At 41.9% G+C, this 20,813-nt stretch overlaps 2 protein-coding genes across 4 annotated transcripts in view; both read left to right on the top strand.

Annotated features, from left to right (window-relative positions):
* The window catches only part of chrm3a (cholinergic receptor, muscarinic 3a), a 90,252-nt gene extending 84,244 nt beyond the window's left edge, over positions 1 to 6,008 (top strand). For both annotated transcript variants that reach the window (XM_030440928.1, XM_030440929.1), the window contains exon 3: positions 2,119 to 6,008. In XM_030440928.1, coding sequence (XP_030296788.1) covers positions 2,138 to 4,099 — 1,962 coding nt within the window. In that variant the 5' untranslated portion in view covers positions 2,119 to 2,137 and the 3' untranslated portion in view covers positions 4,100 to 6,008. The remainder of the gene's footprint in view (positions 1 to 2,118) is intronic.
* A 3,015-nt stretch (positions 6,009 to 9,023) lies between these two features.
* The window catches only part of fmn2a (formin 2a), a 48,778-nt gene continuing 36,988 nt past the window's right edge, over positions 9,024 to 20,813 (top strand). The window contains exons 1-3 of one of the 2 annotated variants that reach the window (XM_030440926.1): positions 9,024 to 11,196; positions 14,900 to 15,063; positions 18,811 to 18,963. In XM_030440926.1, the coding sequence (XP_030296786.1) occupies positions 9,024 to 11,196; positions 14,900 to 15,063; positions 18,811 to 18,963 (2,490 nt within the window). The remainder of the gene's footprint in view (positions 11,197 to 14,899; positions 15,064 to 18,810; positions 18,964 to 20,813) is intronic. The other variant, XM_030440927.1, reaches the window with a different exon arrangement.

Raw genomic sequence — 20,813 nt, forward strand, 5'->3', positions numbered from 1 at the left:
CACACAGACCGGTGTTGGTTAGTGACAGGTTTAAAATGGAACTGTTGTCAATAACGTCAGCAGAAGAACACCATGTTCATGGCTTTCACAATGAAAAGAAAGCATGTGGTTGTGTTCTGCAGTTCGCTCAACAAAACACTGTAGTTTGTAAGTGAATCCAATTCATAGTATTGACTGTACCAGTTGTCAAAAAGTAGCAATTAGCATCCTGATAAACACATTTTTATTCATGGTATGTCTCAACCTGAGCTATATCCCTGTCCACATAAAGCAACATTATGTCGAAATTGGCATTTTGTGAGATTTGGCGCCCCCCCAAAGTTTCTGAGTGCAACATCACTGTCATAAATACAAATCCAAGGTCTGTAACAACTTGTCAAACATAATGTAGGTGCTGACTACAAACAAAAAAAACCCTTATAACAATGTTATGTATTAAAAAACTTGTAATTTGAGTCAACATGTATGTAACGCTGTGATCCGACCCTCTCACTGAAGCTACATAGTGCAGAAACAAGTGGTGAGGGGCGGAGTGGCTGAGACAGAGACACCATTCACCCAGTTACAAGAGACTGAACCATCAAAATAATTTCCTTTTCCATTTTTTTGAAACTGTTATTAACTGTTGTTAACAGAATGTTTTCTTGAATTAGACAATGTTGGTAATATTCCAAAGAACAATACTGAATGAGATTTGTCAGTTTTATACAAACCAGCATTCATTTATACACGATAGTAACAGTAGGGACATTTACTTATAATGAACTGTACATGTTCATCTCTTTGCCATGTTTGTTATCAAGCATCTCTTCTTTTATACACATGCACACATCTGAGTGCAAACTACCACGGTAGTAACAAATGATTGCACAGCAAAACTTAAAAATGCAATTGCGCATGCTGCTTTATAAAATGGCAGTTCCTCACATTATTATCCAATTATCAAGAACCACTTTGACAGAAACAGCAGGATCTTCTGTTTATTGTTTGTGTTTCCAATCCTGAAGTGATCTCCAATCAAACAACAAACAGCACTTTCTGCTCTCCAGGATGATGCTGCTATTGGCTCATGCAGTGCTAATTGTCTCTCGATTTCACCATTACGAATTTTTTCTCCCTGCATAGCTTTCTCTGTCACAAAATATGTCTTTAACTTTATTTTTCTTAAAGGATCAAATGTGCTGGCAAATGAACCAGCACTGGGGTATCATTTGCATCATTTAATTGACATCAAATAAATCTGTATTCAGACAGGAAGAAATGCCAGAATACCTCCCAGGAGAGCTTCCTCAACTAATTTGTCTTCTCTTTGTCCTCCATTCTTTGTGCTTCTGTAAGCTCATACTCAGGATGATGTCTGTATAATGTTATAGCCGAGCTGGAGCCAACAACATGGCCCTGTCAGTATTTTAGTCTTCGGCTTGATACAGACAGGTACCCGCTGTGTCGTGTTCATATTTTAGAAAAATCCATCCACACAGTTTGAATGGTATAACTACACTCTGCGTTTGACTGACACACTGACAAACAGACTGACACCAGAGCTGCCACCAGACACCAGAGCTAAATTTTGAATTAAGATCACCGGCGTGCACCTCCACACCTGATCCGACAGGAGGAAACCACCCCTGTCAAAGGCACTAATCTAATGCAAGGTCCCAATCCCAATTTCTTACCTGTGTGTAGGTGATATGTCTTTGCAATTTTCTTGGGTGTTCTAAGATACAGGACTTGATCGCTGTCAAAAGTGCTGGCTGTCTAGCCTCGTTGATTCAAATGTCAAGTTGTAATCTAATATATGGCTTGCAATGAATTTATAGTGTGCATACAGATAGTCTACAAATGAAATGATGAGTGATTATTTAACAGGCTAGACCAGCTAGAGCTGAACATATGTGCCTTTTTCAGACACTTAATTTGGTAGAATGGGTTTCTAGCCTCACCTGCTGGATATGAATAGGAATGTCACTTACCTACTCATGTGTCCTTTCTCTGTTTCATTCTCTTTGTCACTCTATCCTTTTCCCCCTTTCTCCGTCTCCCTCTTGTGCCAAGTTCTTCTTCCCTCCCTATCTGTCTCTTCCTACCTCCCTTTTCTATCCTTCTGTCTCTCTTTAGAATATGCCAGGACATAACAATGAGCTCAAACAGCACAGACCCTGGTCTCTTCCTGACTGCCAACACCTCGACCCCAGCAGCCGGAGCCTACCCTCAATCCAATGCCCTCCACCAAGGAGGAACTGGAGGAGCCTCCTGGACAGCTTTTCATGTGAATACCCTGGATGATAATTCATCCTCCACCAGCAAACTCTTAAACCTTACTGCAGAATCCAAGAATGGGACTGCAATCCTCGATCCCTTGGGTGGTCACCCTATGTGGCAGGTTGTCCTCATTGTCTTGCTGACAGGCATGCTGTCACTGGTCACCATCATCGGAAACATCCTGGTAGTGGTATCCTTCAAGGTGAATCGCCAGCTAAAGACGGTCAATAACTACTTCCTGTTGAGCTTGGCTGTCGCTGACCTCATCATCGGGGTGATCTCCATGAATCTCTACACGGCTTATCTTGTGATGGGCTACTGGGCCATGGGCACCTGGGCCTGTGACTTGTGGCTGGCTATAGACTATGTGGCCAGCAATGCATCAGTTATGAATCTACTGGTCATCAGCTTTGACCGCTACTTTTCAGTCACCAGGCCTTTGACCTACAGGGCCAAACGGACCACAAGGCGAGCTGGGATCATGATCGGCCTGGCCTGGTTTGTTTCTCTTGTGTTGTGGGCCCCAGCCATCCTACTTTGGCAGTATTTTGAGGGTGAAAGAACAGTTCCCTTAGATCAGTGCTACATTCAGTTCCTCACACGGCCCACAATAACCTTCTGCACAGCCGTGGCAGCTTTCTACCTGCCTGTGACAATAATGAGTGTTCTCTACTGGCGCATTTACAAGGAGACGCAGAACCGTTCGAAAGAGTTAGCTGGGTTGCAGGGTTCAGGAGGACGTGGTGCGATGGCAGGAAGAAGTGGGAATGGTGCTGGCGAGAGAGCTCGTTTTGTCCATCAAACAGGAAGTTCAAGAAGTTGCAGCAGCTACGAGCTGACCAGGTTGTCTAAGAGAAAGAGCACGTGTCGGGAGCTGGTTGGGCGCTTCCACTGCTGGCCTGGGGTTCGTTCTTGGAGACCTGGTAGTCTCAGGCAGAGGGATCGTGATCCAGACCAGAGCAGCAGCGACAGCTGGAACAACAATGATGCTGCAGCCTCACTGGACCAGTCTGGGTCTTCAGAGGATGAGGACTGTGGGGGCAGAGAGATGATTTCCCAGAGTCATGCTATTTTCTCCATTGTTCTCAGCCTGCCTGGTATAAAGGCTGCTGTCAACTCCCAACTCACCTCATGTGAGGATCTGGATGCAGCCTCAGAGGAAGATCCCCTCAGGGGAGCAGAGTATAGCCGAGACAGCCTCTCAACACTCACCACCAATACCACTGCCGCCAGTACTCCAGATGGAGCAAACAATTCAGAAAATAGCTACCACCAACGCTTCTGTTCACGCAAGATTCAGTCAATGCCTGCCATCCAGGCTACTTCTAACCAAGGCAATCTGGATGATCCCACAACAGCTACAACAACTGCCACTGACAGTACTACCACCAGCACCACTACTAAATCCCCCTCTGTCCCAATGTCTTTCAAAGAGGCAGCTATGGCGAAACGTTTTGCAGCTCGAGCTCGGACTCAGATCACCAAGAGGAAGCGCATGTCCTTAGTGAAGGAGAAGAAGGCAGCTCAAACACTCAGTGCCATCCTCTTTGCTTTCATCATCACATGGACACCATACAACATTATGGTGTTGGTCAATGCCTTCTGTAAAGGTTGCATCCCGGAGACCCTGTGGGCAGTCGGGTACTGGCTGTGCTACGTCAACAGCACTGTCAACCCCATGTGCTACGCCTTGTGCAACAAGACTTTCCGTACAACTTTTAAGATGATACTGCTCTGCCGCTGGGACCAGAAAAAAAGGAGGAAGCAGCAGTTCCAACAAAGGCAGTCTGCTCAGTCAGTGGTCTTCCACAGGAGAATTCCCAGGGAGTCCACATAAAAGACAGAAGGTTTGGATAGTTGAAACCGAGAATAAAAAGATTTAACATAGGACGAGGAAAAGAAACATCCATGTTGTTGTTTCTGTGGAGTTCCTTTGCTTAGAGATCCTAGATGTGTTTCTCTGCTGATATTTCAAGCACAGCAGTCCTATGTGGTGGTCTTGAGGTACGTGTTTGTGTCGGTGCATCCGTATAGCAGAGCTGTGTGTATGCAGAAAGGTTGTTTAAGGTGGGGTCCAGAAATGAAAGCCTTCCCTCTGTCCTCGAAGAATTGTTTACCATTTCACCTTAGTACATGTGAGGACGGCTGAGAGGAAATGAACTGAGTGGAACATATTAGAAAAGGGCTTTAAAATGCATTGCAGGTGAATTATTGAAGTGCAATTGACACAAGGGGAAGGATCTCTTTGTCACAGGGTTGGGGATTCACATTTATTATCATTTCTTTCTGTGGGTAGCTAGATCTGTAACGTGCAGAGTGGTTTTGCATTTCAAACAAAAATTTGTATCTGTAATTCTTCACTGAAAGCCAGGACAAAACTGTTTTGTGTTCACAGGCTTCTGCATTGTACTGATTAGACCTGCCGTCCTCTTGATTGGCATGTGTTTTTATCAGAACCTCTGTACATTTGCCTTTCTAAATGGATATAGCTTTCCTGTGTCTGATGAAATATAAAGACTTCTTTTGTGTCCTTACTTTTAGTCGACAGAGATCTGTTTTTTTTTTTGTTTGTTTTGTTTTGTGATATTCATCTTTGGTTTTTCTAGATATTCCTGAGATTTTGAGCCAGTCTGAAAAATGATTATTCTGATGAACTGAGTTGTGAATATTCTGTGTGGCACCACAGTCAGTGAACTGCTGTTGTGTTCAATGTGATTGTTGTGGTTTTTATGGTGGAGACAATTAAAAGTACATTGGCTGTGTTTTTATGTACTTGCGGTTTTCTGTCACGAGTAATGATTATACAATAATGATATTCTGTTTGTGTACATTTGGATATTTCTGACTTGATACACAATGATCGATTGCGAAAAACACAAAGATGTCCATTTATAAAGATGTGTGTTTTGGTTTTACACTATCTTTTAAATTTCTACAACATGATGATTCTGAGGAACTCTTTGTAAAAGGCCGCTCATCGTTGATGTAGTGGAGCAATGGCAGCCTCTAGTGGTGTAAGAAAGACATGTTGTCCAGGCTGTTTCATTGTCAGTGCAGTATTTAAAATCCCATTCTGCTAATATGAAGACAAAAAAACATTGAAGGTACAATATTTTAACTTCTTTTCTGTCATAACCAATTTTTTGTGTTTAATTTCATATTATTTATGGGTGAAGTTTTTTCTTCTTTAAATGTATGAATTAAATCGACTTACAGCAATTGATTTGTAAATACAATCAACAGCTGTTTTTGGTCTACAGTGCGTCAGGTTTTTACAACATAAGTCTGCTTAAAGATGTAAAGCAAAGCAAGAATTTATTTCAGTTTTTATTGTATTGCACATTATATTATTCTTATCTTAAGTTGTTGTTTTTTACATTGACGCCACACCCAAATCTTGAATATTTGTGCAGCAGGTATTAAAGGATAAACTGTATTAGGACAGCTGTTATAGTGGAGGACGAGTGGATGTTAGATGCCATGGTCACACATATTGGTGGGACTTATGTGCTGTATGCAGAAGAGATTTTTAGAAATTATCCCATGCCTGTCATTAGTGGATATTTTGTCTGCTTTCAACACAATGTGCTCCAGTGTCATAATAGATTCTTCGTCAAAATATGAGAATTTTGTACTTAAATATTGGGAATGTAAACTACCAAAATGGTAAAACACAAACATTTTGTTACATTTCAAGTATGCTGATCATACTCATATTTTAAGTCAATAAACAAACAAAAAACTTTTTGACAGAAACGCTTATGTTTTTTTTTTGCATGTGTGTCACAATTCATGATTGTGTTATATTCATTTGTATCTTGATTGGGGCTGGACAGTATACCAATGTTACTGTCACTATATATCATCTGCTATCGTTATATTATGATATGACATAAATCTTGTCTTTTCCTGTGTATAAAGGCTGAATTACAGTAAAGTGAAGTCATTGTCTCGACATACTTAGTCATTATATCCACATTACTGATTATTATTTGTCAAAAATATAATTGTGTTATTATTTGTGAATGTCATCCAGTATGTTTTTGATTATATTTCAAAAAACTAAAATATATATTGTCAATCATGGTATAGCCTAAGAATATCACAATATTATTTCAAGGCCATGTTCCCCTGCCCTCACGTTGATTTATTTTAACCTTAATTTTCTAAGGATGAGCTCAAATAAATGAGTATTAGTATTGCCCAGACACTTTTGCACACCTCTGTGACCACAGCAACCCACTAAAGCAGGTGGGTGCCTTGTCTAAGAGCCATTATTAATGGGGGCTGGGTGACTCTCTGCTTGTTTTATTCTATTTTTGCAAGTTTAGTATCCAGTTATTAAGCATGTTGCCACTGGTAAAAAAAAAAAAAAAAAAAGTGAAAGAAAAAGAAAAGTTAGTATTGTTGCTGGTTGTTATATGTGTCATATCAGCTGTAGATATGGGACAGGGATGTTAATACTTACTTTTTACTGTCTCATTGTGTAAAAGCCAGAAGCCAGGGACTTTCCACTCCCATAGAGTGCATTCTATTCTAGCTTTATAGCCGGCAAAAGATACCACAAACCTCTACACCAACAACATAGGACTGTAAAATGTAGCTGAATAGGTTCACTGTTTGCTTTTATTATGACCTTTATAGTGTGTTTTTTTGTTGTTGAGGGATTTGTTTTCAAGAAATGCTTATCTGCTGCTTGTAAGAAAACCACCAAATTTGGAATTGTTGCTTTTTCAAAGTAATGTAAAACACACAGCCAGCACCCTAATAAGTAGGACCTTATTACCTCAGCACTAAATATGTTTTTCTTTTTGTGATTTAGTGATCATATATCCACCCACCTCCGAAACCTTCAGTTGTTTAAATTAGCCATTAGGCCTTCTGACATGTCTGGTAACTACTTATACTGGGAGGACACAGCTGAAACGTGTTTCTTGATTAGAGAGAAGGACTTAAAAGTGGCACCAGGGAGCAACAATCTAAAGGTAGAAAATACTAGTTGGCTAAATGTGAGGAGGCGGTGGAGGAGGAGGAGGAGGAGGAGGAGGAGGAGGAGGTGGTGGTGGTGGTGGTGGTGGAATTTGGTCCAATTTTTGTGTTAAATATAATCAATGCATCACTGTCTGTCAGCACCACAGCATTAAGACTGTGTCTAATATTAACCAGAAACTGAATAAACAAAAGGGTGGTCTTTGACTGTTACACAGTTGTGTATGTTCCCATGATGAATCCTGATGAAGTTAGTGGGGGCGTCTCAGACAGTGCTAATGGAAGATGTCCAGGGACACCAGGCATGTGATGAGGAAAATACCAACTTCATGTGACCCATGGCTAAGGAGCGGCTCATAGGCAGAGACAAACACCCATTTGTGTTGTTTTCTTCAGTCTGTGCTGATCCACTGAGGAGAATCCACCCATCAGGCAAGTACACTGTCATTGCTAAGTTAAAAATCTTTAACAAAGAGGTTTACATACTTTTTTTTCTTACCATTTCATGTGTTTGATTACCAATTTGACTTTAAATGTTACAAATGTGACTTGTGCTGCAAAGTTTTGACTTAATATTTGTTGGTTTTAACCGAAAACAGACCAAGATGTTCTCAAACGCTCAAGAAAAAATAAACTTTTATCAGTTATTGTGTTCGTACGCACTTCTACTTTTTGGTAAATATTTTTCTGTTAATTAGGATCCTAATTTCAAGAATGTGTCATTCATGTATTTGTTTATTTTGTTGTCGCTTCTGTGTAATTAGTTTCACTTACTTTATTTGAATTGTAACTTCAAACCACTTAATTTTGACACTATAATTACTGTTAACTGTCTAACTTGGTTTCTATTTTGTCTGTACCACACCCAGAGGAAATAATCAGTTCCCAGGCGTGCACTGATGCAGGCCTGAAGAAATGTCCTCTATTAGCTCTTTAATATATAAATGTAATATTTACCAGTAATATGCTGTACTGTGTCTTTAACTGGAGACATAATTTGTATCACCAGAGAACATTCTTACACCTCCATTTATCTGGAGATGGCAGTTTGATTTGAGACTAATCTAACTTTATTAAAGATTAGTCTGCCGATTATTTTCTCAGTTATAAGTTGTTGTTAGAGTTGGTAAGAATGTCCATCACACGTTCCCAGAGCCCAACAGTTGACCGCAGATATTTAGTTTGATATCATAAAAGAAGAAGAAAGCCGGCAAATATTCACTTATGAGGAAATTGAATTCACCACCATTTTGCTGTTTTTGATAAAGAGTAAAAGACTATGCATAGATTATAAAAATGGATTAATCGACTATTCCTTTCAGCGCAGCATTTTTAGATGAGCCCACATTGTAATCAGTGTTGTAAAAAGTACCCAAAAGCCAAAGTCTGACAAACATTTAATATCAGATACTTTGAGTATCAAAAGTAAATGTAAATTATACATGTATTCAGTGATGGAATGTTGAAAGTTAATTTACTCAAGAAGTGTACAATTTTTAGGAACAAACAGTCAAAACAGGAGTAAAGAGTTTATGATCACTGTATACAAAACATGTACACACTGCACAGCAACATGAGACATAGGCTTGCTTATGTCAGCTCGCCCTTATGTTGAACCTTTACCCCATGACTCCACTGATGACAGGCTGCCTCTCTTCTGCTGTGGTGAATGCTGCTTGGAAATAAAATAAATTAAAGTGATTTTAATTTGTTCTTCTTTTCCCTCCACGTCAGTGTAGAGTGCCTCTCCGGATGAAGCTTCATCGATCAGGATGCAGACAATAAAGACAGTGGAGACCCAAGTGCCCTTTCTGAAAGAGAGTTTCTTCACCACCACTTTCAAAGGCAGGAGGAAGAGCAGTGTTACCAGCCTCCTCCGTAAACAACAGCACTCGGTACTTAATCAACAACACCAGCAACAGCAGTGCATTTTAGAGCAGCAGCAGCAGCAGCAGCATCCAAAGCAATTTCTTCCCCGGTCAGTCGAAAACGGACAAGGGCAGCGCACTCCGGAGCATCAGCGCGTTGCTCGCTCAAACAGCAGCCCGTTATGCAAGACAGCTGAGCGTGCAGGAGCAGATGGGGATGGAGAGGAGGGGCGAAAAGAGAGGAAGGATCAGGGAGTCAGAGAGGCTGTGCAGGGGAGGGGGGGAGAGCGAGGAGTGAGTGGTAACGAGCCCGCGGCTGTCAGTGCCAGTCTCCTCCTCCTTTCATCATCAGCAGCATCAGTGGCGCTGGGGGAGGCAGCATCATTCTCACAGCTGCCTTTAACTGTGGTGGGCAGACAGCAGGGATTAAGCAGCTCTGAAAGGGCTCAGACCAACAGAGGAAGAGCATCAGTAGCAGCCCAGGAGGACGCCCAGCATGCCCAGTCTCGACCCCAGCAGCATGGCCTGTTAGCCAAGGGTGTCCGCCTGCTCAGGAACATGGGGAACCAGGAAGCAAAGCAGAAGAAAGGAGGAGGAAGTGCTGGAGCAGCAGCAGCAGCAGGGGATGTCTGTGATGGTGATGCTGATGAGAGGGACGTGGACAAAAAATCCAAAAAGTCCCACAGCAACGGGAAGAAGAAATCTAAGTCGGAGTCGAAGGGCTCTGTGTTTTCGGGGATGAAGATCAGGAAGAGTTTATCCAAGGCGAAAGGGTTGTCTAAGGATGACATGGTGGAAGATGGGAGGTCAGCACAGGTTGGCAAAGCAGGACTCAAGCCTTCTGCGGAGGCGAGCCTGTCAGCGGACGAAATGGGCATGCTATCAGATGTCACGGGGGATCTAAGCCGCTTGATCGCGGACAGTCACCAATCTCTGGTGGATGAGACCAGCCGGAAAACAAGCTCGGGATCGGATGCTGACCTTTATAGTTTTCACTCGGCAACAGCAGAAAATGAAGACCTGCTATCTGACATCCAGCAGACCATCAGAGACCAATGTGTGGCCGATGACAGGGTGCTAGAAATGGTGGCCGAGGGGAGAATAGCCCCTGAGAAGGTAACATCTCTCCAGCTGTTAAATCTGGATATGGGAGTTTTCTCTCCCCCTCCTGGTAGTGAATGTGTACCTGAAGAAGTAAGTGGAGATTTTAAGAAATTAGAGAACGAAAGTCAGGAAATACCCATATCAAGAAATTCATCCGGTCCAGGGTCCCTGAGCGAGAGTGGTCCGCCATCTTCAGCCGCAGACACAGAGCGAAGCAGTGGCAGCCTTTTCCCAAAGACCAACAGCACATACAGCTTCCCTGACACTACAAATACCACCAACTCATATGAGAGTGCTGAGGAACCCCAGGATGACCTGGAGAGCCCACTTATGCACCCACAGCTGAGCAAAAACATATGCGTTCCATGTGTCCGCTTGGAACCTGTGGTGGCAGGTGCAGCGCCGATGGGGCCTCACAAAAGTGTAAGCAGCATGGACCTGTCCATGGAGAGGGAGGGCGAAGAGGAACTGATGAGGCGGGACTTCCTGTCTCTGAAAAGGAGGAAGAGTAGTTTATCTTTTGGCCAGCTAACACCAGACGCCCATGTTTCTCAGCCAAGACGGACGTCCTCCGGCTCCCCTTCCACCGTCAAACTCTACCCTCCAGTCCACCCCTCCTATGTTAAGACCACCACCAGGCAGCTCACCTCTCCAATCGGCTCCCCTCTTACCAGCCCTAATGTTCCCAGGAAAATAGACACCACTGCTGCTGAGGTTGAATCCAACGGGGCCAAGGGGTTCAAGAGGCACAAGCAGAGGTCCTGCTCCATTGCTGGGGCCCTTGGTGTGTCTTCAGACTGGTCAACAGATGATGAGCTAAGAGGACAGCAGGTTGGTGGGGCCAAATTCCCAGAGCAGGACACGCCAGAGAGGAGTTACACCGGTGGGACTTACTGGACACTGGGCTCCAGGAGAGCACATCATGTAAGGAAGAGCTCCAGTAACACAGTGCCCTACCTGGATGTCTTCTCAGGTGAGTTCATGAAAACTTCAGGTACCTGTTGCCACAAATAAAGCCCAATCAGACAGGTATGAAGCACAGTTAATAGACCTCATATAAAACCTTTAAATGAGTATTTCCACCCAAGATATATTTGGGCATGCAACACCCTCCATTGATGACACGTCCTTGATTGCAATGTTCCCCCTAAAACTCATGGAAACACTGACCGAAATGCTAGACATCTTCAGAGGAACCAGAGCTAATCTGGTGGGAAACTGTCTCTTCTGGAAAAAATAACTCCACAATCCATTAGCAATATACCTTATAACCTTAACGTTATGCACTGCAGTTGGCTAACTTGCTTAGAGTCCACAGGAGAGTATTAAAGGATTCTCGATTGTATTATGTGAACCAGGAGAGCATGGCTTGTTAAATTGAGAACAAATTGGATGACACAGGGATGTGGGGGGGAAATATGAATGGATAGTCACCAGTTGGTCCGTCTCTGGGGAAATATTGGATGAAGCGCCAGAGAAGACAGGATTACGAATTAAAAATGTCTTCCTAACTGAAGACATCTGGCAGGTTTACGTCACAGCCCAACAGTATGGAACAATAACTGCCAGAACCTGTATTATACTTCAGCATTTGCATGAATAAAAAAAAAAAAGGGGGCTTTTTCTTTCTCAATACTTTCCGACTTTGTCTCTTACCATTCCTGAATATTTATTTTAAATTAGCGTTAAACTCGTGCCCAAGGCCTGCCTGATGTAGATTCAGAGCTGTTGTTGAACCACTGGACTGTGCACCCAATAAAAATAGTAAACTTTCCTCTTTAATTTCTTATGGCATTGATATAGGACACTGAAACAGATGTTTCTTGTTCGCCTGGCAAAACAAAATGCCTTTTTCTGACCTCAAGAGTAACGAAATGGCATTGGAGCACAAACAACTTTAAACTACATTATAGTTTTTCCTTAATACACTCACTGTACATATAAAATAGTCAAAACAAGTGTTTAGCATATTCAAAGAGCAGTACGCAGAAAACTACACTTGCATCATTTCCAAGCTGAGGCATTAAAACACCCAAAACACTCCTAAAACAGCTGAGAACTGTAGCTTTCAGCAAATGTTACTCAAACAGGAGCAAATTGTGCATTCGATGCAGACTATTTTCAGTCACTGCTCAAGTATGTGAGAAAATGAATAAAAATAAAACAGTTCGCACAAGGAACGTGTCACCCAGTCCGACTGTGATATCATTCTCTTGTCAGTTTTTTTTTTTTTTTAGTAATGGAGGTCTGTTGCACAGAGACATTGTCTTCATCGGGCTTTTATTTATTGTTAGTTTTGGCCTTTTTGTGTGACTTGACAGAGAAAAATACGGTCAGAAAATAGTCATTCTTTAAGTCGACTCCTCTGCTCTCACAGGAGCAACACTTTCCACTTACCACATAACATATCAGATAAAAACAAGGAATCCTTCCTTGAACATATTTTTGTTTGTTCATGTTACTATTGTTGCTGGGGATCCCCAACGGGTCGGATGTGGCTCCTACTTGTTTGGCGCTGAGCCCTGTCCTCATCTGAGATTAAAGTATTACGCAACGGTACGTACTGTGAAGTGATTATGATAATTGCCAAGTGATTTACATTCTAATGACTCACAAATGATCACATTCTGGGAATTATTACAGCGCAGATTATAAAGTTTGAGTATAAAGGAACAATAGCTCGTGACGACCACGATGAAACAGTGGGGGTTCTTTTATTGAGAAGTTTCTTCAGAACAAATGACCCTCTCTGATAAAACAATGCCACTCTGTCCTCCTTTTTTGTTGTGGTGCCTTTCAAGAGCTCAGCTGCTCTCCACTGTCTGGGCCTGTGCTCATAAATCAGACGACCGAATGACAACTCAGACCCGAAGCGATGCCGTCCTCTGATTCCAGACAAAAAAAAAGCGCACACAGGCGCAGGGCACACTTGTGGATGCTGAGCCCAAGTGACAGTTGTGGTGCATGACAAAAATAAGGCATGATATGAGATCCATTCACATTTCGTCAGGTGAATTTGCTGTAGCCGAACAATAACATTTGGTCCATCTGGCCTTTGATGACTGTGGAACAAATTCTGTATTCGCAAAGACTCCAGTTTTTTCTTCATCTACTCACTCATTCACCACTGCATGTGACATCCATCAGTTCAGCCAGTTTTCCAGGTCACGTCCAACCCTCAGGAGTGAGTGGGACGTAGGAGAGCGGCTGATTTCACAGCTGACAACATATTCCCTGAGACAAACAACACAAATTCAGGATTTACATGCTTGATCTTGAACTGATGTGGCTCCGAATTTGAATCAGCTGAAAGATTTAGTTAAGACTTATTTTGGTCTGTGTCTCAAACATTGTGCCCATCGCTGAGAATTATGGCTTCACTTTGTGAAACACAGTCAGTTTGAAGAATTAGCCTCTTTTCGTGTTTGTCAAACTAAAATCAATGACCACAGGACCATGAGTCACAGGACTTCTTAATCCGTTTGCTGTCCTCTGAATCACATGCTTAACAAACATATCGAGCTAGTCTGACATCATTATCAACTGACTGCATGGTGTGTCGTGGTTGGACTTTCTTAACTAATGTAGCTGCTTTCTTTGACACTATGCATCCTGTTGATGTCACATTATCAATACTTTTTCCAACCGCTAATGATTACTTCTGCTTCCGTGGTCAACAAGAAACAGGATTCTTCTTTTCTTATGTGGGATCCTAACCCGCTTACAAGTTTTAAACACATACCGGATGTAATGAATGACCAACATAACATCTGTCCTATCCATTGGGTATTTTTTCCGCAACAGTCCAATCCATTTTTCGGCGCAATGCAATCTGAGGACTCTAAATGAATCAGTGTATGAATTACTGTAAGTCGCTTTGGACAAAAGTGTCTGCTCAATGCCCTAAAATGTGAATCTGCATGTTGACACAAGTTGACAGGACCGCTTCTTTATGGATTCCTCTGTCATGAATGGATAAAATTGAGCAGGGATACTAGAAAATGTCTTCTCTTTTTTAGTTCATTAGGGGGAGGAGAGACGTGAGTTACAAACCAGATACTCTCAAACAGTGATTACTGCTTAATTTAATTTAAAACAAAACAAAAACGTACAGTAGCTTTAATTGTATTAGTTGTTTGGATTCTATTAGCCCATAGACTAAATATGGACGTTAGCGTAGCTGCTTTCAGACAGAGAAGATCTAATGTTTTTTTCAATGTATCATATTCAAAATTTAGAATTAACAAGCTCTACATGTACACTGTGTGTTTTCTCGCTTTCGCACACACATTCTGTCAGTCATATTTAATTAATCCATTGCTGTTTAAAAACCTCCCTTTAGAGAGGTATTCTTAGATGTACTGGTAACTTCTGCCTTAAACATCATTTAACATTTGTTAATTTCTTTTTTCACTGCGCAATTAACACCATCTCTCTCGTCACCCACTTTTAGAATTGTGTGAATAAAGTTTGCACGTGTAGGTGTTTAATTATCACATCTGAAAACTGAGACATCTCTTTTCAACTCAGGGTGTCTATTTTTGACACTCAGAAAAATAACCAAAATACAGTCTGGAATCATGGTTTATTCATGTGAACATCCTTCTTCAGAGGAGTAAAATGGAGCTCTGTATTCTCCAGGCCATGTTTCATGTTTTTTCCACTTCTGTCCTCAGGTCGCACTCTGTTGGACAGGCTGTGTATCCATCCTGGCGATGGCTCGACAGAAGAGGAGGCGAAAGAATTGTGTCACCGAATGTTGGCCCAGGGACTGTTGCACCCCTTCAGCGACAGCAGCGCAGAGCTCCACGGTGACAGCACTGTCTCAGCAGGCTTTAGTGTAAGACCGTCGTCTTTACTGTCACGCCTATTCTACAAAAAATCATGACATGAGCTACCTCGCATAGAAGGACAAGCTTTGAGGAGGTTTTTCTTCACCATGCAGTTAAATTACAGGGTGTGTGGCATTTCTTAGAAACAGCACTGATTTTTTAACTCGAGGGGATATGTTTTAATATTTCATACTTTAAGAGGCAGTAACTGCAACAGCATAGCACCAATTTTCTTTAAAAGCTGTAAAGCATCTTGTTAGTGATCGTCCCGAGGGCTGGAGCAGAAAGTGATTTGCATTTCTCACATACCCGAAGATAGTATAACATCGGGGCTGGTATGCTAAAGAGAGCGTGTGCTTATCAGATGTGCCGCTCCGAGGATGTAACTCAAAAGATTTGCAGTCGCCAGTTAATGTAGAGAAGCTTAACCAATCTGTGGCTCTATATATTTAGTGCTGGGCTGCTGTGATTCATCTCCAGAGACGTTTCATTATGTGAGGAGCAGGGGAGCATGCAGACGGGGTGACCATGTGAAAGTTGATTTCATGAATCTTTAATTCTCCCTTCCAGTAATCTCACGTGCGTCACATTCTGCCGCACGGTTCAACGCGGCCCGCAGTCGGAGCCTTTTTCTATCAGTCGGTTCCATCCACTGAGCCTCATGTTGGTATGCTGCAGGTTTCAGTCAAGGAACTTTGGAACGATTTTATGCAAATTAGATTGCTGTGTAAATATCTTGGCTATTGGATCAATTTCAGTAATATTTTCTAGAGGCTTTTATGCATTTTAATGTGAGGCTGGGTTGCACTCATTTGATTCAGTGTTAACATTACCTACAAAACATCGTCACTGTGACCATGTGAGGTTGCTGGAGCTCGTATTTATCGCTCTGCTGTCCCTGAGTGCAGCCTCACAGAGCGGCCAGCATGACTGCAGACCCTTGGCCTTGTTATTTCTCTGTTGAATATCAAAGAATGTGAACAGATTAGTGTTGATCTATGGCTGCCCCACAAACAACTATAGGCGCTCTTGCTCACATAAATAGAAAATCTCTCACGTGCGAGCACATCGTATTCTGCCCGCCATAGTGTGCGCTCGCAATAGGCCAAACACGCGGAGCCCTTTCTTTTTTATGAATAACTCTTCCATTTGTAGTCGCACACACAAAAGGAGACACCCATACATGTTCAGGCATTCCCTCGCATGGCTGGATTAATAGCAGTCCCTGTGACACCCCTCTCAGTCACACACACACACACACACATCTGTGCTTGCGTAGACCATCTGCTGACCATGTTATGTAACAGCTCCACGTGCCTTGGGCTCAGGCTGCTCTTCCCCAGCAAAGAGAGCTCTCCATGTCAGGATTGGACGGGATTGGACTCCTGCCCTCCCGTTGTCTTTGTTGTTTTTTTTTTGTCCCCCTGCTCTCTTCCTACTTCAGGCCTCAAGCTCTGCATTATTCATCTTGACCGAGGAAAACCTCTTTGCCGTTGCCACTGAGAGTGCAGATCTCATTGTTATTGCTTTTTCTATCTCACAGCTAATCTCTCCTTTAAAATGAATCATCACAGGCTGTCCCTGCAACCTTTTAATATCTCACTTTTATATCTTTTTTTCCGCTCACGGTTAAATTCCACCACTCACTGCATCACCTCTGTCTTTTCTCTCCGTCTCCTCATCCTCCTGTTTGTCCTGCACTTTGGTACCTATATATGGCATTGTATCCAGTTGCACGACCGTATTTTGCTGCAGTGAACAAATATATGAGTAGTTTCTTTCTTGTTCTGCACACCGCCTGAAATTAAATACTCCACCGCCTTCATTCAGTCCAAAAATGGGGCTCAGGGAGGATTGTTATAGAGTGACTCTTAATAAATCAATCGTCATCCATTTTCACACTTGGCAAAACATTGCTGAGTGGATAAATGCTGATGAGGGGCATCGGCTTTGTACCATGTGTGCGTTTTTTGTTTGTAGGTCAGGTTACCACGATTCAGCTAGTGGAAAAACTCTCTCTCTCTCTCCAAACGGATGAGACATCTATGCTCACACGTGATTCATGCACAGTCTTTAGATTCATGTGGTCTGTGTGCATTCACAACTGCACGCGACAACCGCAAGAATTTACAGACATTTTCAAAATGTATGTTACGAAGTGCTTCACAAAGGCAGCAAAAATAAAGAAAAGAAACCAGAATACATTCTAACTCAAATGAAATCAGGAAAGACTATAATAATAGTGCTTTATGAGGGGAGTTAAAGGAGATCACTGACTCAACCAACCTGATTTCTTCTGACAGATCGTTTGTAAGCTTAGCAGCTTAACATAGTTACCTGCATAGAAAAAAATAAAAAGCATTGAGTATTTAGGAAAAGCAACAAACGTTCTACACATATTTTGGGTCTCCTGAATTAGCCTTTGCAGCCTTTGTGGGTGTCTGCTGTGTCGTCTGGTTTTGCCTTTAAGAGTCTTAAACAGTGCAATTTACAAGTACTGTAAATTAACATGATACGGATACAAATGCACATATTCTCAGGTTATAATTAGCTGCATGTTTGAAGTGATTAAAAAGGCGCTATTTTAGAAACATGGCCACCGTACACCGAAACAGACGTAATAAATCGGTAATATTCTGACAGCAGAGGTGCGAGCGAAAACAGTTATATAACCATCTCGTATAAGATGATACAAATATAGTTTTTAACATTAATTTTCCATGAGATCTTGTGTTTTTGGCCTTTTTATTTTTAATTGAGGCTATTTAGACCCGGAAAAACAACTAGACTATTTTTAAATGTGGTTGAGCATTGTTATAATGCAAATAATGAGGCTTAAAATTGCAGGAGAGCGCTGCTATTAGTTGGATTTCATCAAATCAATGTACTGTAACATCACAATGCTTGTAAATGTCACTACAGAACCTATATTTCTTTTACTTTTGACGTAAAGTGATCTAAATCAATGAATTTAAATCCCTAATAAAGCTTCATTAAACATTTTCATAATATAGTTATACATAGTCCGAGATTTTCACAATAGTTTGCACAAGTCGTGTGAATTCATGATGTGTTTTTGTAATTTCATGGATTTACTGGATGTATTTCAGAAGTACACTGACGATTTAATCTAAAATGTAAGAATGTTGTGTTCATTATGAGGAAAATGAAACAACCTGCTGCTAAAGAATCTCTTTGTTTGCATCTTTCGACATCTAAATGCCGGTTTTGGAAAGGTGGACCATTTAAAGAAAGAGGGAGTAGAAGAAGAAATGCAGGAATAAGTATTTCAGTGTGTTCTGAGGCTTGGCTATCTCTTACCAGCCCTTGATTAATGAGGCATAACTGTACCCTCAAATGATTCAACTTCAGGTGGAGACATCATGTTTCATGGCGGAACAGGAACGTTTTTGTTGAAAAAACAAACAAAGGCAGGATGGTTTACTTTGAAAGCCATATATCCAGCTTAGTATCGCTCAAAGTGTCTGTCATCATTCATTATTGGACCCTTTGTCTTGTGTAAATGATACGATGCTTTGAGATGATTGAACTGAATTCTACGTCGCTGATGTAAAAGTAAAAACAAACTCTGCAGTTCTGCTGCTGCTTATTATCCTCAAGCGTTCCCGTGCTGGAAGTTCACAGATATGGACAGACATATCTCTGGTGCCATACAATAAACAGTAGTCCTTGGTGGGAGCAAGTAGTTTCAAGCACAAACATCACTGATCATGCTTGTTCTCGACTGTGTGCAGGAGGAGCAGCTGTACACCTGGGCGTCTGTAGGCCTGCCAGTGTCCTCTCACCTGTGGGAACTCTACGGGGGGCGAACCACAGGCAGGGAGCAGAGCTTAAGATCCTCTTTGCATCAGTCATCAGCCAAGACACCAGGAGTTCTACACTCTCAGGTTGGTTACATCCTCTCTTCATCTTACAGTTTGCTCACCCTGTCCACACTCCACATGTAAAGGTTGCATTGATTTATCGCCAGTATAAATGCCGGCAATGTACATTTCTGCAAACCGACTGATATGTTGAAACTAACTTCCTTTTGGTGCAACTCTGTTTCTTTAGGTTCATTTTCAATTTTAGCTTCTGACAATGCTGAGCTTATGCTCTGCTTAGGTTTAGGCACAAAAACCACTTGGTTACGGTTAGGAAAGGGTCAAGATACCTCATTTTGGTTGCCACAAACACGGCTGGAAATGTCCCAAGGTCTCGTTAAAAACACCAGACTAGGTTGGGGGGTCCTGACTTCCAGTCAAAAATATCTGACTTTTTGTCGTCACAGACAGGGCTGGAAATTGTCTCACCGTCTCCTCAAAAATATCAAATGATATCACGCTTAAATATTATGTAATGCAGTTGCCTGTAACTCCACCACCATCCCCTCCCCTTCTAGGTGTGGATGTCGTGTCATATAAAACATGAAGCGTGAACGTCTTATGACACATTTTGTAGAAATTCCAGTATGGTGTTTAGCCTGTGACAGCATAACAGCACATCAACTGCCAACATCAGAGAGCATCTTCTATCTGGTAACTTATTACATAAGAACAGTGAGACAGATATATTGTTTTGGGGTATTTGTTTTGTTCTATCTTTATTTCTGTGGACGTTTGTGCTTGCCTCATATTTTCATTCTTGATCCTGCACAAATGAAAACAGCAAGATGCAAAGTGCAAAACTCATTTGCCAAAGGAACCACTTCAAGGCAATTATCGTTATAAACCAAATCATGGGTTGATATGATGCCTTCACTACCATTAAATAAACGCATCTTTCTGCAAGACTGATATATTAATTGCATGCAGAGCTGCTATAAATGATTTCTGTATCAGTAAACTGACACTTACTTTATTTAGCCTTATTTAGCACAATGTAACTCCCTGGACAAAGACGGTCGATTGTTGATTCTCATCCCATGACTGTCAGACACTGACGCTTTTGTCTGGCAGCTCGGGTCGGATGCCAACCCAAAGCATCAGTACGTGACGTCAGAATATGTTGAGAGACTAAATAGTCACCAATCTTTCTTAAAGGAGTTACATTTACTTGCTTTAAAATGTGTATTTAATAGAGTTTTGTTTATTTACAAGCGTAACGCTAAATATACAGAAACATATAAAATATGTGATAGACTATGGATGGAGAGCAAGAAAGAAGGACATTCATTTATGCTTATTTCGAAATACAATCCATTGTGTGCACAATCAGCCACTGAAGGATGTTATTGATGCATATGTTCTCTTGATGTGAAATCTGATATAACAAGACTTGTGTGAACTGTCAAAGTGTTGTGGAATAAAGTAAACCTCGGCCTCATCACTCATTATTTGCTCTGGATAAACTGCATCGGCTAAACGCCTCGGCTGTAAACCCTTCTTTGTCCACCAGAGGTCAGGCTCGTCTTGACAGACTTGTTGGATTATCACAGTGAACCTCCCCCGATTCCCAGAAGACTTAATAAATTAGAAAAGGCCATACTGACTGAACATTCTCCTTAAGATTCAACGATGTGACCACAACTGGGGAATGTGTACTAGCAGACACAGACCCTCCCCATGTGAGGCCCAACGAGACTCACTGTCTCTGGGGTCAAATCTCTCGGTATCCCCTCATCCCTGCCCTAACCAGTCTGGAGCCAGGGGTCTGATGGAGTCTAGACATAATGGACTTTTCTGACCCTTCTCTAACTCACAACTCTGTCACCAAACTCCCTCAGTTGTGGGTGTTTTGCTGTTTATAAAGCAATGAA

The sequence above is a fragment of the Sparus aurata genome, chromosome 15 (assembly GCF_900880675.1).
Source record: "Sparus aurata chromosome 15, fSpaAur1.1, whole genome shotgun sequence".
In the NCBI taxonomy this organism is placed as follows: domain Eukaryota; kingdom Metazoa; phylum Chordata; class Actinopteri; order Spariformes; family Sparidae; genus Sparus; species Sparus aurata.